General features: G+C 37.6%; 2 protein-coding genes and 1 pseudogene across 2 annotated transcripts; 2 read left to right on the top strand and 1 right to left on the bottom strand.

Annotated features, from left to right (window-relative positions):
• On the top strand, positions 3,535-5,798 carry LOC104743534 (annotated as a pseudogene).
• LOC104741242 (serine/threonine-protein phosphatase 2A 65 kDa regulatory subunit A alpha isoform) lies at positions 6,126-9,999 on the top strand. Its single transcript, XM_010462042.1, has 13 exons — positions 6,126-6,232; positions 6,596-7,015; positions 7,123-7,369; positions 7,580-7,692; positions 7,826-7,905; positions 8,084-8,225; positions 8,333-8,413; positions 8,576-8,680; positions 8,769-8,951; positions 9,037-9,129; positions 9,322-9,461; positions 9,552-9,618; positions 9,708-9,999. Exons 2-13 carry the CDS (start codon positions 6,623-6,625, stop codon positions 9,828-9,830), a joined length of 1,767 nt encoding a protein of 588 aa, XP_010460344.1. The 5' UTR covers positions 6,126-6,232; positions 6,596-6,622; the 3' UTR covers positions 9,831-9,999.
• Positions 10,310-14,946, bottom strand: LOC104741243 (CTL-like protein DDB_G0274487). The gene is made up of 7 exons (XM_010462043.1): positions 14,586-14,946; positions 13,701-14,158; positions 13,420-13,603; positions 13,087-13,314; positions 12,091-12,207; positions 11,789-11,992; positions 10,310-10,693 (listed from the first exon to the last, which is right to left on the bottom strand). The coding sequence occupies exons 1-7, from the start codon at positions 14,649-14,651 to the stop codon at positions 10,514-10,516; spliced, it is 1,437 nt and encodes a 478-aa protein (XP_010460345.1). The 5' UTR covers positions 14,652-14,946; the 3' UTR covers positions 10,310-10,513.

The following is a 16,964-nucleotide window of genomic DNA, read 5'->3' as shown; positions in this document are numbered from 1 at the left end:
TAAGATAAAGCATATCTGAGAAAAATAGAACTCACGAAGAGAGATAGACACAAGACAATATTATAAGGTTCAAAGAAAAGGATACAAGAGTTAACAAGGCACAAGAGTAGAATTGAACCAGAGAACCGTGCTTTATTCATTAGTTAATAAGAACCATGACACCAAACCAAACTTACTACTAGAACTCACGAAGAGAGATAGACACAAGACAATATTATAAGGTTCAAAGAAAAGGATACAAGAGTTAACAAGGCACAAGAGTAGAATTGAACCAGAGAACCGTGCTTTATTCATTAATTAATAAGAACCATGACACCAAACCAAACTTACTACTAGTACAAGGCCGCCAGATAAACACGAGAAAGTTCATCCTTGTCTTTTTTCACTCGGAGGAGCTTCTGGGAAGCAGGCCAATTCTTGGAACTTCTGTCCATGTAGTTCCAGTTTGGGTCGTTGGAGATTAAAGGGAGATTAATCGGGGACTAGTTTTAGAGTTATTTTATTAAATTAACAATAAAATAAAAATATATTGTACTAAATATATGTATAATTATGTTTATGTTAAAAGAAAAATATCAAATAAAATATAAAACTATAATATTATCCGTAAAGTTATAGTAAACACATTAAAACATCATTTTAAAAGAAATTTTTTTGATTTTTGTTAAAAGTTATATATTAGTTATTGTAAAACATCATAATCTCTTAATTTAAATGCTTAAATAACAAAAATATTTATGTTTGATTTTTATTTGGTTCTAAAAAAAATTTATATACATAAAATTAAGCGGAAAATAATCGGACTAGACATACATAATCAGATAATCGATGCTAGGCGGGGATTAGTCATTAATCGAGGCGGAGAGGATGAGCCTAGTGATTTTGCGGTGCGTAATCGGTGTTAAACGGGGATTTTTAAAACAGGGGTTTCAGAGAGAAAACGGTCATTTCCTACCTGTACCATCCCACAAACGCTAATTTTCTACATATACAAACTATTTATACATGTACTCAAATAAAAATTTAATTTTTCATATCCAATGTTTAGTGATAATGTGTTTTCAAAATCAACATTAACAAAAATTAGTCAAAAGTTGACTCAGATGACACATATATAATGAAGTGGCTTTGTTCATCGGAATGATGTAACAGTCTAGACTCCAACCAAGGTCACATATGCTTTCTATCATGCTTTACTAGTTGATCCAACAAATTTATTTGTCATCAGCCGTTGCCAGAGCAGTTGTACAGGCCCTTCTCCAGATGCTAACAGAAGGCGATGCCGAAACAGTAGCCGCCCTATTCCAAGGACGATCGACACCACAAGACGCAGGAGCAGCCACCGTCGTATAGGCCCTCTTCCAGCCGGAAGCCACCATCAGAATGTTCCGAAAATTCATTTCCGCAACCGTGGAAACCCTAACTAAGTTCACCAAACTCTTTCGGCCACTCGTTTTCACAAATCGTACGGAAATCTTCCCTAAAACCCTAAGAGCGATCCAAGGAAATTAGGATGAAGAGTTCAATTCGGGCCTATTCACAACTCTCACTCAGGTCCGGCCCATCCTTCAATCGATACGTGAAGTGAAGGGAAACGCAGAGATAAGAACAGTTACTTGCTGAGTTATTAAACGGGAAAAAAGCCAAAAAAAATACCTCATCTATTTTTTTTGGACGTTTAATACTCATATTAATAAAAACTCAGGTTAATAATCTGGAATTTATTAATATGGGTATTATTCTTCCAACAAAAAAAATCAAGTATTAAATGTCAAAATAAAAAATAGATGAATTATTTTTTGGTTTTTTTCCCGTTATTAAACAGAAGGAACCATATCCGTTGGATCATCCACCTGCCCCAAAATAACATCACAAACCAAAATTTTACAAACTGTGTCCCCACAAATCGCTTCTCATGCTATCCAAAGTGTCAACGTGTAATTTGTTTGACAGATTATTTTCAACCAACGTTATTTTTCTATGTTACTTTATTATTTGTGTGTTCTTTCTTTTCTTTAATTTCTTCTTTTTTTTTGTTCTGCTTTTCTGGTTGTAAACTTATATATATATATATATATACAACAAAGAGGTTGCCATAAACATGGGATACTAATTATTAATATGATCGATGATATATCACCAAATATGCATGTAATAAGAATATTCCTATTCTATCATTTTGTTTCTTTCTAATTTTACCGATTTACTCAATTTAAATAGATAATTGGATTTGAAAATCTTCTTCATTCACTGTAACCATTCTATATTGTACATAATTCCCCATGGCTTAGCAAAATAAATCTCTTTCATAATTAATTATTAAATATTTTGGATATACCTCCATAAAAGGTGGAATTATATGTTGACAAATAATGAGAAAAATCAATGATGGCTTAGCAAAAAAAACAACAAAAAAAAGTACTGAATGTGAATGATGATATATATGGTCCACTTGCTTTACCAATGGGTAATATTGTGTTTACTTTTTCTTTTACGAGGTGGATTACGATCATTAACAACATTAAAATTTCTTAAATAAAACATGCAACCCTCGTTGCCTTGCCAGAGGACGCTGTCAAATCGTGACTATAAAGACGAGCTGCATAAGCTAGTGAGTGACCTCCACTCCAACTTAGGTGAAGTTGCAGAGGATGTGTCAGCTTCGTGCTAACAATCGTTCAATTTTATTATCATGAAACGTCCATATGATTCATATATACAATATAGATGTATAAATATCTCTCTCTTAGGTTTGAACAAAAAAAAATATATATCTCTCTCTTAAATGTGCAACAAGGACGACTAAGCGTGTGCTTTTTTTTCTTTTAAAATACATCACATTACCTCGTGTAAGGGTTAATCATATTCTTTATTGACTAATTAATCATACTCTAAAGTTTGAAATGCATCTAAAAGACTAAATTCAAATTGAATTAAAAAAAATGAGAGTATATATCCAAAGTTAGTTGAACATACATATATAGTCCTACAAAAAGCGTTTAAAATGTCTTAGATATATCTTTTGTTTTCACTTATGAAGTGTGTAATCTTTTATTCTTCTTTAAAAGTAACTTCTTCCTCATTACCTCCAAATTAATTATAGTACACATTTGTAAGTCATTTCGTGTACATACATTTACTAGAAAACTTTTTTTTTTTGGAGAGGAAAGGCTTTGCATGCTTTGTCTCTTTCTCATCTCCAATAATTCAAGTTATCTATGGATCACATTTGAGTAAGTATCAGATATTAAATAGGAGATAAAGCTACTTATATGAGTAAAAAATCGGAATCCTGGAACTATATATGCATGGGAGCAATGGGGGCCATTTTTCTATAAATCTAAATCTTGTTTTTTCTCTTTAACAATAACCTTTTCTTGTGAATTTCATAATTGCATCTTTTACACGTGTATCACAGGGGAAAAGAGTGAGAAAAATCGGTTTAGGTGACCGTTTAATTTGTCAAAATATTATTTTTCCACAAGATTTGAAATCATCATCTGCACCCCTTCCCCTTGTATAGTCTAGTACAAAATGACGACCGGTTACATTGGTTGGTGATATGAAGTAGATTATGTTACATGGACACAGAAGTGTGGGGAAAACTATATATGAATGTTTCTATCTATATATAGGATTGATTTCACTAGTTCATCAGTGTCTGCTTGATTTAGATTGATCCTCTTATACAATACAAGAGTCTCCTGCTTTAGACAGAACAATACATGTTATGTTCTCTAATACGCTTACAATTGTGTGTTTAGGCTCATTAGCCATCAAGTCAATCCCCGCTGAGGAATTGAAAGACGGATTGGTAACGATTCCTACAATAAAAGCAGACAATGTTGTGGCGGAGTCTAATGGCGGGGACAACCAGTCAACAGTTACTATCACGGTGGTCGGAGTCTCTGGTGATCTTGCCAAGAAGAAAATATTCCCAGCCCTTTTCGCACTCTACTATGAAGGCTGTCTTCCTGAGGTATATAAAACCTTCCTCTCAAATGAGAGACTTGGCGATACAGAGACGGGTCCTTAGAGGAATATAATTGATGAGAGACTTGGCGATTGAGGTCTTCCTGAATTGAAGTGCAATTTTCATGATTCATGCACCAAGTATTTAGACTGTTTTTCATCAGTTCTCCCCCTCCACCACTCTGTGCTGCTTAAGTTTTCCTGTTCAGGGATATCGTTTTGTTAGACTAATAAATCATAGGAATTAGGTATGGAGGGATGTTGTTATTGGCACGAAAAGAATTGTGGCACCTTTCGAGTTTTAACAATGATGATTGCATGAATCAGTTTTGGTTTCTGGGACAAGAGATTGAATATTCTGGCCCTCGACACTATTCTGTTTCTTGTTTCTATTTGCTTCTCAAATACATTTGTGATTTCGCTCTTAATGAACAACACTGCCAAAGGAAACCCCATCTCTTAAGCTGAAAAATAACATCTGCAGTCAGTAGTGTTTTCTTCAGCTGCAGTGTCACTATTTCATGTTATCTCTGACTTTTATTCTTTTTTGAACTGTGGATTGAAGATTATGGTGGCCAGGCTATTACTGTTGGGGGTGATGTCTCGAAAGCAGCTGATGTGGATGGGATGATGAAAACCGTGAGTCATCAACTGTACATCACCTTCTATTAATTCCTTAATCCTTATACATCTTATCATTTTACTTTTGTTCCTTTTCTGCAGGCTCTTGATAAATGGGGAACCATTGATGTCGTGGTTAACCATGCAGGTAAGTGAGAACCTTGGATCCCATTGATTTTTATTTAGTACCTTACTGACATGGCCAAAAAAATTCAGGAATTACTCGGGATACCTTGTTAATACGAATGAAGCAATCACTTAGTCCCGAAGTGATTGCTTTGAATCTCACTGGGTGTATTTCTCTGTACTCAAGTTTGTATTCCTGCAATCCTGCTAAAATTTTGATACTTGGATTCTCAGAGACTGATTTTCATTTACTCTCTTTAGGCAGCAGTAAAGATCATGCTAAAGAAGAAAAAGGTAATATATACTAGTCTTCGCCTTCTACATATTCGCGCAATTGTCTCCACTTTTTATTATGCCGTGTCACCGTCTATATCCTGGCACGTTTGTCATTAGTTTTGACATGTTACTCTTTCTCTACAGCATAACAAGAAATGATATATAAAAAGACAAATATGTTTTCATTTGAGCTCTTCTATAAGATTTAGAAGTGATATATAAAGACAAGCATAATTTATGGTAAACTTTTGCATATGGTCTTGCAGCCTGCAGGGAAGAATCATCAATATCTCGTAAGTTGTTGGCCTCATTGGCAATATTGGTCAAGCAAACTACGCTGCCGCTAAAGGGTGGAGTTATGTCGTTTTCCAAGACTAATGCCGGAGAAGGTGCGAGCAGGAATATAAATGTATGTCGTTTTTTTTAAAAAAATTTCCTTGACATGATTTTGAAACTTAGTCCGTCAACAAATTTGTTCTCTTCCAGGTCAACGTAGTTTGCCCCGGATTCATTGCCTCTGATATGAATGCCGAGCTTGGAGAAGACATGGAAAAGAAAATCTTGGGAACAATCCCATTAGCTAGGTAATGGAGATTTCATCTTTTACATTTGTAGCAGGCTAATTTATGTGGATTAGGATATGCATATGATGCATCTGAGACATTAAAAAACTGTTAGATCATAAATATTCTGATACAAAGCAAAAACGGTTTGGTTTTCAGGACGGTAATGGGAAGCCTGAAGAAGTGGCTGGCTTGATAGAATTCTTGGCTCTCACTTCTGCAGCCAGTTACATAACCTGACAGGTTAATAACTCGTACACTCCTGTCAAATGAAGGTTTTGTCTTTCGTGGTTAACCTTGCTTTTCTGATTGTGTTCTTTTTCTAGCAGTGTCGGATTTCTATTTTGCTCCCATATTCTGTTTGGAAATATCTAAAAACTCACTGTTTAAAGTTTAAACTACGTATTTGGCCATTTTCAGGAACAAGAATTCGATTAGTACAATCTCTCTCATTAATCATCCTTATCATTCACATAAGAAAGCCCAATAAGCTCCTTAAGGCCCAATCGAACTTTATTAACTTTTTTTCTTTTTAGTCGTAAAAATCAAAAGCAGAATATTATTTTTTTCTACTCGCTCGCAAATCGCAAATTCCTCATTCTCTCCTTCTCTCCTTCTCTCCTTCTCTCTAGCTCCTCGGAATCTGAATCAGTCCTTCTCCGACGCCTGAATCGGTAAGACGATTTCCACTTTCTTCTTTACGCATCACTTACGTCTTCATTTCCGATTCACATTCCCTCCATTCTAACTTCGAACCGGTGAATCTGGGGGACGTTCCTCGCTTCTTCCGTTTGGTGGTTTATTCACACCCGATTCGTTTCGAAATCTGCTGTATTTTCTTATCCTTGAGATTATAAATTAATGGAACCGAAGCTAACACTCGAGTAGCCATAGTTTTTTCCCCCAGGATCTGTGAAATGATTTATTCCTAAGTATTTTTCAATCGAGATCCGAAATCTATTGTAGCAATTAGCTCTGATTCATTAGCTTATGTGTGTATTAATTTGCTTGTTAATTTTTTTTTTTTTGCACTGCAGTGACTTGGGTCGATACATAAGTTAGAGATGGCTATGGTAGATGAACCGTTGTATCCGATTGCTGTGCTCATAGATGAGCTTAAGAATGATGATATTCAGCTTCGTTTGAACTCCATCCGTCGCCTGTCTACGATAGCTCGTGCCCTTGGAGAGGAGCGCACAAGGAAGGAATTAATCCCTTTCCTGAGTGAGAACAGTGACGATGACGACGAGGTGCTACTTGCTATGGCTGAGGAATTGGGAGTTTTCATTCCGTTTGTCGGAGGAATTGAGTATGCTCATGTTCTTCTCCCTCCTTTGGAATCTCTCTGTACTGTTGAAGAGACCTGTGTGAGAGAAAAAGCTTTGGATTCGCTTTGTAAGATTGGATCTCAAATGAGGGAAACTGACCTTGTTGATTCCTTTGTTCCTCTTGTGAAGGTTAGCTAATGAGAGATGATATATATATTTAGTTTTAAGTTTACACCCTTTTATCAGTTCGTTCAATCAAGGCTTAATTTTTTGTGTTCTGTTCTTTAATCCTGTAGAGACTGGCAGCTGGTGAATGGTTTGCAGCAAGAGTTTCCGCATGTGGTATATTCCATGTTGCATACCAAGGTTGCACTGATGTTCTGAAGACAGAGTTACGGTCTACTTATAGCCTGTTGTGCCAAGATGATATGCCAATGGTGCGAAGAGCTGCTGCATCTAACCTGGGCAAATTTGCCACTACTGTGGAGTCAACCTATTTGATTGCTGAGATCATGACTATGTTCGATGATCTCACTAAAGATGGTACGTAATGCTTGAAATTGTTATGTCTTACTGTATGTGCTCATCACTTAGAAATAGTTTGCATGGACCTCGAGAGCACAGTAGATAGATGAAATTTGATATGAAGAAGCAAGGTTTGGTGAAGATACCTTTTATAGTGCATAGTACCTTTCTAGAAATGTTTGTTTCTTACCTGTGCTAATATTGTTTAAATTTTAACCTTCATTTCAGACCAAGATTCTGTTAGACTGTTGGCTGTCGAAGGCTGTGCAGCTCTGGGAAAGTTGCTCGAACCGCAGGATTGTGTTGCACGCATTTTACCTGTTATTGTCAATTTCTCTCAGGTGAAGTGAGCTTTGGTTAATTGTCGCCTCTAGATCACACACACACACAAATATATTGTATGCGTAGTTTTTCGTCGGTAAAAGTTTGCAGTTCTGATATTTTTCGATGCTATATGGTTTGTTTTGAGCGCAGGATAAATCTTGGAGGGTGCGTTACATGGTTGCTAATCAGCTATATGAACTTTGTGAGGCAGTGGGTCCTGATTGCACCAAGTATGTGTCATGTGGATTTTTTTTTATGTTTTTATCATCCTTGTTAGATCTAGGCTTTCTTACTCGTAAAAATACTTTGTGACCATCAAGCACATATACATCTAAGAGCCTTGGATTTTAGATTTATGTTGGTGCACATATCTTATAATTTTGACACCATATGTCGTTCTTTCTCTAGGACGGATTTGGTTCCAGCATACGTGAGATTGTTACGGGACAATGAGGCAGAAGTGCGAATAGCAGCAGCAGGAAAAGTGACCAAGTTCTGTCGTCTTTTGAATCCCGAGCTTGCTATTCAACACATCCTTCCTTGTGTGAAGGTACATCTTTCTGTTAATTAGAATTTCTCAAATTCCAGTTAAAAAGGGTTGTTAGATGTCCCCTGACATGTAATATTCTGATTCCAACTCATGTCTGGGTCTGGCAGGAATTATCATCGGACTCTTCTCAACATGTTCGATCTGCTTTAGCTTCAGTAATAATGGGGATGGCTCCTATCCTTGGGAAGGTATGAACTTGATATAGCCAACATTTTTTCGCGATGTTTAGTTTGCTGTTTCGGTTTTCATCATCGAAATAAGCCACATAATCTGTTATGGCTCGGTTATAGCAGGCGCCAACTGGTGTTACAGACCTTATCAATTATTAACATACGAAATCATCAATGTAGGATTCAACCATTGAGCATCTGTTACCAATTTTTCTTTCTCTATTGAAAGATGAATTTCCTGATGTTCGCCTCAACATCATAAGCAAGCTTGATCAAGTCAACCAGGTTTGTTGCATCTCTCTCGTGTTCTTAAGATTTAGCTACTTTTATGACTTGTTTATTTAATTGTTGACAAATTATCTTTTTACGGCAGGTTATTGGAATTGATTTACTATCACAATCATTGTTGCCGGCGATTGTAGAACTTGCTGAGGATCGACACTGGAGAGTCCGGCTTGCGATAATAGAGTATGTTCCTCTGTTGGCCAGTCAGTTAGGTATAGGGTTTTTTGATGACAAGCTTGGAGCCCTTTGCATGCAATGGCTGCAAGACAAGGTTTCCCTCTTGAATCCTTATATTTTGCATATTCACTGTTGCATAATTTTCGATTCGGGATATTGACACTGTTCGCCTTCTTCAGGTTTACTCCATCCGTGAAGCTGCAGCAAACAACCTAAAGCGTCTCGCAGAGGAGTTTGGTCCTGAATGGGCAATGCAACATTTAGTTCCCCAGGTCTGTATTAATTAACATCGGTATTCTTTGAGCATTTCATACTAAAAGCTTCTGTCTGTTTATCTTAGTGTTGATCTAACTCCACAGTAGCTCGCCTACAACTTCCAATGTCGATCTTTGGTTTATTTACTTCGAAATAGCTAAAGCTGCATATATTGAGATCTCCAGATTGACACTTTATCATCTAAACAGGTATTGGACATGGTCAACAATCCTCACTACTTACATAGGATGATGGTTCTACGTGCGATATCTCTTATGGCTCCTGTCATGGGATCAGAAATCACATGCTCTAAGTTTCTTCCTGTGGTGGTTGAAGCATCAAAAGACAGGTAAGATAGATTAAGATGAATTGGCCAAAGTCCATCAATAACACATCTTACCTTTGTAACGTTCTTGTTGCACATATCTAATCTCTGCAGAGTTCCAAACATTAAGTTCAACGTTGCTAAACTTCTGCAATCCCTCATCCCCATCGTCGACCAATCAGTAAGATTTAGACAAACCTAACTCAATTATATCGAAAGCTAATGGAAATTGTTGAACTTCAATGTTTTTGCCGTCTCGAAAACTTGTAGGTGGTGGACAAAACTATCCGTCAGTGCTTGGTGGACCTGAGCGAAGACCCTGATGTTGATGTTCGCTATTTTGCAAACCAAGCGCTTAATTCCATCGATGGTACCACAGCGGCGCAATCCTGATTTTTTTTTAATATGTATTATCGTTAAGTTAAGTTTCAATATTTTGTGTTCTCTGCAATTTATTTGGTTTGTTTGTGTAAAACGCCATTTTGGTTGCTGGCTATGAACTGCAATTATATTTGTTAGTAAAATTGTATTCCCTTTATGACATTTTCTGTTGTTCCAAGCTAATTCTAACACTTTACCCCCTTTGTCATATAATAGCATCCTGGTGATTTATCGTTTTAGTTCCTTGTTTACTATTACATAAGTTCATTAAATATATGTTAATCGCAGCTTCTTATAGCCATGACTATGTATCAAATTTATGGGTCACGTTGATGATATTGTAACTTATATATTAGCTTTCCCACGTTAACAATTGTTCTTTACTTCGGAAGTGGATGGTTCTGTTTGGTCTTCTGACTAGTTCTTGTTTTAAACTTGATCAAACCTCTCTAAATTAACTTTGTTTTCTTCCGTTACTTTTGTTTTTCTACTAACCACAAAATCAATACATTAGATTTGATACATTTTAATCAACAAATCGTACGCAACTTCCTATTCATAATTTAACGAATGGAAAGCATGAATCATTTGACAAAACAGTGCTAGCCAGACGGGTTAGCCCACTTTCAGCACCCTCTAATAGCATAATATACTACAGTTATCTCTCCTATTTTCCAAGAGGCATTATGGACTAATCAAGCGGTCGTCAAAACTTCACGGGATCGAGAGCTACGATGTTGGAGACGTCGGTGAAGCACCTCAGACATCTCAGTGAAGAAATCAGCATCCCATCTTTGAATCAACAAAGGGTCTTCAGCAAAACAAATGTATATCGATGTCACCGCGCTCTCCACTACCACCATTCCTAACCCCACCTGAAAACCAACATTGAACCAATTAAAAATATTGAACAAGTTGGGCATGTAAGTTTTGGGTGACTTAAGAGTGCACAAAAGGGGTCACACTCACAAGGACCATTCCCATCAACATAGCCGTAGATGCAACCATTATGACTCTGTCACTGTATTTGATCCAAGCCCATATACCAATGCAAGAGCCTGTGATGAGTCCTCCAAAGATGGTTCCCATTAGAAGAACAGCCACACCTGTCGACTGAAACAATTCCCACGCGTCTCTCGCTGATTTGTTGAATCCTTTTCCATACACTGCAATCTATTGAATTAACCAAAAGTTGTAGCATTTAGATTCTTCATTGCTCATAAGAGAGAGATCATAAGCTTACTGTCTATTAATCCTTCCAATATATATACCTGGACATAGGCATACTTGTTAAAGAACCGAACTAGAGTTTCAACTAGGTGAAACAAGAAATCAACACAGCAAAGTAGGCATTCGTTTCCACAAATCTTGGAACGGAATCCCCTTATCTGCAAACACAAATTGTAGACCAATGTTTTTAAGAATTGGAAGAACGATCATGTTTTACGGAAAGCAAAAGAAACCAGAGACTACCTCCCAGCGAAGTGTTCTAATGGCCGCAGTGAAGAGTGATCCGTAGCATATGCTCCCAAAAGATGTTGTCACGGCGTACCTAAGCGAGTCTATTAAAGAGCTAGGAGGCAAGGATGATGACTCTTCTTGACCACAGTGAAAGAGAACATGAAACACCATCCCAGAAACTATTACATGGACAGTGTTACATAGCACAGCGCCTGTCCAGAATAAGCTAACCGAAAGAACCTGCATAGACACATATCTTCCAATGATCGAATGAAATATAAACATGCTTTTTTATCACCCTTAGACAAAACCCGTAAGGACAACATGCAAAACTTGCCAGCTCACCACAAGAAGCCACCAGCGTCCTTCATCACCCATGCTCGATGCCACAACTNACCACCATTCCTAACCCCACCTGAAAACCAACATTGAACCAATTAAAAATATTGAACAAGTTGGGCATGTAAGTTTTGGGTGACTTAAGAGTGCACAAAAGGGGTCACACTCACAAGGACCATTCCCATCAACATAGCCGTAGATGCAACCATTATGACTCTGTCACTGTATTTGATCCAAGCCCATATACCAATGCAAGAGCCTGTGATGAGTCCTCCAAAGATGGTTCCCATTAGAAGAACAGCCACACCTGTCGACTGAAACAATTCCCACGCGTCTCTCGCTGATTTGTTGAATCCTTTTCCATACACTGCAATCTATTGAATTAACCAAAAGTTGTAGCATTTAGATTCTTCATTGCTCATAAGAGAGAGATCATAAGCTTACTGTCTATTAATCCTTCCAATATATATACCTGGACATAGGCATACTTGTTAAAGAACCGAACTAGAGTTTCAACTAGGTGAAACAAGAAATCAACACAGCAAAGTAGGCATTCGTTTCCACAAATCTTGGAACGGAATCCCCTTATCTGCAAACACAAATTGTAGACCAATGTTTTTAAGAATTGGAAGAACGATCATGTTTTACGGAAAGCAAAAGAAACCAGAGACTACCTCCCAGCGAAGTGTTCTAATGGCCGCAGTGAAGAGTGATCCGTAGCATATGCTCCCAAAAGATGTTGTCACGGCGTACCTAAGCGAGTCTATTAAAGAGCTAGGAGGCAAGGATGATGACTCTTCTTGACCACAGTGAAAGAGAACATGAAACACCATCCCAGAAACTATTACATGGACAGTGTTACATAGCACAGCGCCTGTCCAGAATAAGCTAACCGAAAGAACCTGCATAGACACATATCTTCCAATGATCGAATGAAATATAAACATGCTTTTTTATCACCCTTAGACAAAACCCGTAAGGACAACATGCAAAACTTGCCAGCTCACCACAAGAAGCCACCAGCGTCCTTCATCACCCATGCTCGATGCCACAACTCCAGCTGCTCCAAAAGACCATAGAGACATCCACAAAAGCATGACCACTGTGAAAGCATGCGCCACCATTATCACCTTAGGAAGTCCCCAAACTAATTTCAGCGCTTTCCGCAGAACCAGCATGGTGAAGGGAAGTCTACACATGACCAACTCAAATCATCAAGACTTGATAACAATAATAAGTGTTACCAAATTAACCATATTGGTTCAATCACATTTAACCTCGCACGCACCTGTCAATAACTGAAATAACATACAAAAACTGCAACAGAGCTCCAACTGCGAACNGGCATTCGTTTCCACAAATCTTGGAACGGAATCCCCTTATCTGCAAACACAAATTGTAGACCAATGTTTTTAAGAATTGGAAGAACGATCATGTTTTACGGAAAGCAAAAGAAACCAGAGACTACCTCCCAGCGAAGTGTTCTAATGGCCGCAGTGAAGAGTGATCCGTAGCATATGCTCCCAAAAGATGTTGTCACGGCGTACCTAAGCGAGTCTATTAAAGAGCTAGGAGGCAAGGATGATGACTCTTCTTGACCACAGTGAAAGAGAACATGAAACACCATCCCAGAAACTATTACATGGACAGTGTTACATAGCACAGCGCCTGTCCAGAATAAGCTAACCGAAAGAACCTGCATAGACACATATCTTCCAATGATCGAATGAAATATAAACATGCTTTTTTATCACCCTTAGACAAAACCCGTAAGGACAACATGCAAAACTTGCCAGCTCACCACAAGAAGCCACCAGCGTCCTTCATCACCCATGCTCGATGCCACAACTCCAGCTGCTCCAAAAGACCATAGAGACATCCACAAAAGCATGACCACTGTGAAAGCATGCGCCACCATTATCACCTTAGGAAGTCCCCAAACTAATTTCAGCGCTTTCCGCAGAACCAGCATGGTGAAGGGAAGTCTACACATGACCAACTCAAATCATCAAGACTTGATAACAATAATAAGTGTTACCAAATTAACCATATTGGTTCAATCACATTTAACCTCGCACGCACCTGTCAATAACTGAAATAACATACAAAAACTGCAACAGAGCTCCAACTGCGAACGCACCACCCCAGAAGAACTGTCTGCACCAGAAACATAGTACACTAACTACAGCTAGATAGGTAGTTAAGATGTGAACAGAAACTTTCATCATCTCATTGGCGTAAGAGCCAAGCAGCAATGACCAAACCCAACTAATAAAGACTCCAATACCACCAGCAACTGCATAGAGAGGCCAGTAGTCCTCGGTGAGCCCTTTATGATTCTCCAAGAAACCTTGAGTGTACCTATCGATGTTTAACCTATCTGATATTCTAAACCTATTGAGTCCAAGCACCACGAGCACAAATCCCAAACAAACCATGTGGATCATAAAGATGGCTGACCAGAATACATCATGCCAGTGGCGAGACTCACTCACAATGGCTCGGTTTCCATCTCCACTCCTTCGACTCCGCTGAAGACTCTGCAAATCGAAAACATTTGTTGCTAAAGTAAGTAAGTTTTTCAAACATCTCTAGCAACTGAAGAAAACAAATCAGACCGGTTCACTCAAAACTACATCATGGACAAGTCTTAGACCTACAAAAAGCTATTCTTATCAATACAATGCAAATACATAAAAGTGATCAAACTCACACAAAAAGACACAAGTCTTCAAAAAGAAACAAAATTTGTTACCAACCCGTGATTTAAAGTTAGAAAACCAAAGTAGCCAACCGCTCTTAACATGGTAAGTAAGAAACAAATCCAAGATGTGAGTTCATCAAGATCCCCACTTGTAAAAAGAAAGACTTTATGGAAACAAAAGCAAAACCCACAAAGTGATTTCTCAAATCGTACACAAACAGATTCGTGCCCAGATCGAAATTGAGGAAAAAAAAATGGAAAACCTGATCGCCGGAGGAGATGGAGGCGTAATCAGAGGAAGGAGAGACGCTGGTAGTGGAGTCACTCATGATTGGAGTACGAGAATATAAAAAAGATTCACAGAGCAGAACCAAATTTCATCTTTGAATAATAAATATCACAAAAGAGTAGAGAGAGAGAGAGAGAGAGAAATGAGGGAGGAGGAGAGAATAGTTAATAAAGGAAACGTGAAACCAAAGGATTGTAGTGAAAAAAAAAAGGGTTTATGAGTCAAAAAAAGAAGTATGAATGTATTGAATGATCAAAGAGAAGTGAGGCCAGACAAAGTTTTAATGTCAGAGCAGTTCTTTCTTCTTCTTCGTCTTCTTCTTCCTTTTTATTGGATAAGAGAAGTAACTAGTTNAAGGGTTTATGAGTCAAAAAAAGAAGTATGAATGTATTGAATGATCAAAGAGAAGTGAGGCCAGACAAAGTTTTAATGTCAGAGCAGTTCTTTCTTCTTCTTCGTCTTCTTCTTCCTTTTTATTGGATAAGAGAAGTAATTTTTTTTTTTTTTTTTTGCAGTGGTCGTTTTCTTAAGTCACACTTTCTCCCTCCTTTCACAAAATTGTTTTCTTTTTTCTTTTTTTTTTTTCTAATGGAACATAATAGGCAACTACTATGCATGATTTTTGTTGAATGTATTTAAAAAGTTTATATCAAACGTTAAAAATGTGAATGATATATATATGCACCTACTAAGAAAGTGTGGTAAATGTTTAGTTTACTGTACGTCATTTGATGTACTTATATATAATGCATACCTCACTCACGTATGTAAGAAAAATATTCAGATATTTAAAAAGGGACCGGTCAAAATCATCTATTGAATCTACGAAGTTTTTTTTGTTTGTTCTGTTTAATAATCAAGGAATATATTTCTTACATACTCTTCAAGTGTGTTTGTTCAAAAACGTTTGAAATTGTCCAGGTTATCTGTTCTGATGGCATAAGGTTTTATTTCTAGCATAAAACTGGAAAAGTAAAAAGAGTGTTGTTGGTACTTTTGGATGAACAAAGGGAGAAAGTAAAAGGTTGACATAGAAAGAAAGGAGAAAGAAAGCTTTTTTTAAGGACAGTATGATTGAACCCATTGCTGCCACTTCATTTGTTGTGTGATGGCAAGTGGTGGCACCATGACTCCGCCACCTCTCTTTGAGTCTTTGAGTCTTTGAGTCTTTGAGTCTTTGTGTCATGTTTTCTTTCTTTTTTTCTTTTTTTGATGAAAAACATATCTTTGTGCCATCATGTTACTCTTTAAAACATATCCAAAAAAAAAAAAATTTAATTAGAATGATTAGAGTCTATTAATGTGCTTAGAAGAAAATCACTAAACATGAATTTGTATTGACCATATTTAAAACCAACTAATTAATAATTTAATTTAAATCATACAAATATTTTAAGATTTATAATATAGAAAGAAAGTTGGTACTTTTAATAATCACTAAAGAAAATTAGAGGATAAGGTGACCTCAGTTTATCTTTGTTTCGCGATTAGTATTAGCCTACTAGGGACTTTTCAAGCATTCGTTTATTTGTATTTCAAAGATTTTATTAATTTGTGTATCATGTATTTGGGCTTAGTTATCAACACTACGAGTACTGTGGCTCCACGTAATTCATTCATACGTCTCAGATGCCATGTAACGAGGCCCCTCAAGATTCATTTCATTGTATTAGCCACACCACACCCACTCGTTAATTATGAAATTAACTAAACAAATTCCATCTTTTTTTCCACTCTATGCAACAAAAGTACAAGAAACCAAACAAAACCAGACGACAGAAGACAGTACTCTCTAATTTAACTTAAAAGTGACTTTTCATTTTTCATTGTCACACTCATCTTAAAAAAAACTACTAGTACGTCTATAGCTTTAGCATTTATTAGACGAGAATCCAATGAGAGAATTAGCCAAATCGAAAGTGACACGTGTCCCTTGTTGTTGCACGTTGCCGATGATCGCTAACGAACTCGCCGTCGGTGCAAACGCGAGACAAAATGTCCCCACCGAGTCAACCGGAATCATGTAGTTCTTAGCCGGCAAAGCCAACATCTTCCCACCGGGAAAGTGAAAAGCCACCGTCGGGACTTCAATCGTCGTCTTGGTTGATAGATTGTAACACGTGTCGAACATTGCGACGCCGTTTGCTTTCTCCAAGTCCGACGTCCCTTTCAAGAACGAGTCTCTGAGCGAGTTGTAGATTCCTGTCTGGAGACGAGTCACGGCGGTTCCCGAGTCGATGATTATCCCGCCGCTTCCTGACTCGTCCATCTCGAAAGATGACTGAGGAATCTGAAGCAACTCGCCGCCGACGCTTATTCCGGTGAGACCTACGTAGTAAAACGTGTCGAGCTG

Source organism: Camelina sativa, chromosome 14 (genome assembly GCF_000633955.1).
Source record: "Camelina sativa cultivar DH55 chromosome 14, Cs, whole genome shotgun sequence".
NCBI classification, from domain to species: domain Eukaryota; kingdom Viridiplantae; phylum Streptophyta; class Magnoliopsida; order Brassicales; family Brassicaceae; genus Camelina; species Camelina sativa.
The sequence above is the reverse complement of the archived record's forward strand: the minus strand, read 5'-3'. Positions and strand labels throughout refer to the sequence as shown.

Coding starts and splice junctions, on each gene's coding strand:
- LOC104741242 (XM_010462042.1), top strand. CDS start 6,623: ATGGCTATGGTAGATGAACCGTTGTATCCGATTGCTGTGCTCATAGAT. Junction 8,226..8,332: donor ACATCCTTCCTTGTGTGAAG/GTACATCTTTCT, acceptor TGGGTCTGGCAG/GAATTATCATCGGACTCTTC. Junction 9,130..9,321: donor TGCAACATTTAGTTCCCCAG/GTCTGTATTAAT, acceptor TCATCTAAACAG/GTATTGGACATGGTCAACAA.
- LOC104741243 (XM_010462043.1), bottom strand. CDS start 14,651: ATGAGTGACTCCACTACCAGCGTCTCTCCTTCCTCTGATTACGCCTCC. Junction 12,208..13,086: donor TTAGAACACTTCGCTGGGAG/GTAGTCTCTGGT, acceptor TTGTGTTTGCAG/ATAAGGGGATTCCGTTCCAA. Junction 10,694..11,788: donor TGTTGATGGGAATGGTCCTT/GTGAGTGTGACC, acceptor GTTGGTTTTCAG/GTGGGGTTAGGAATGGTGGT.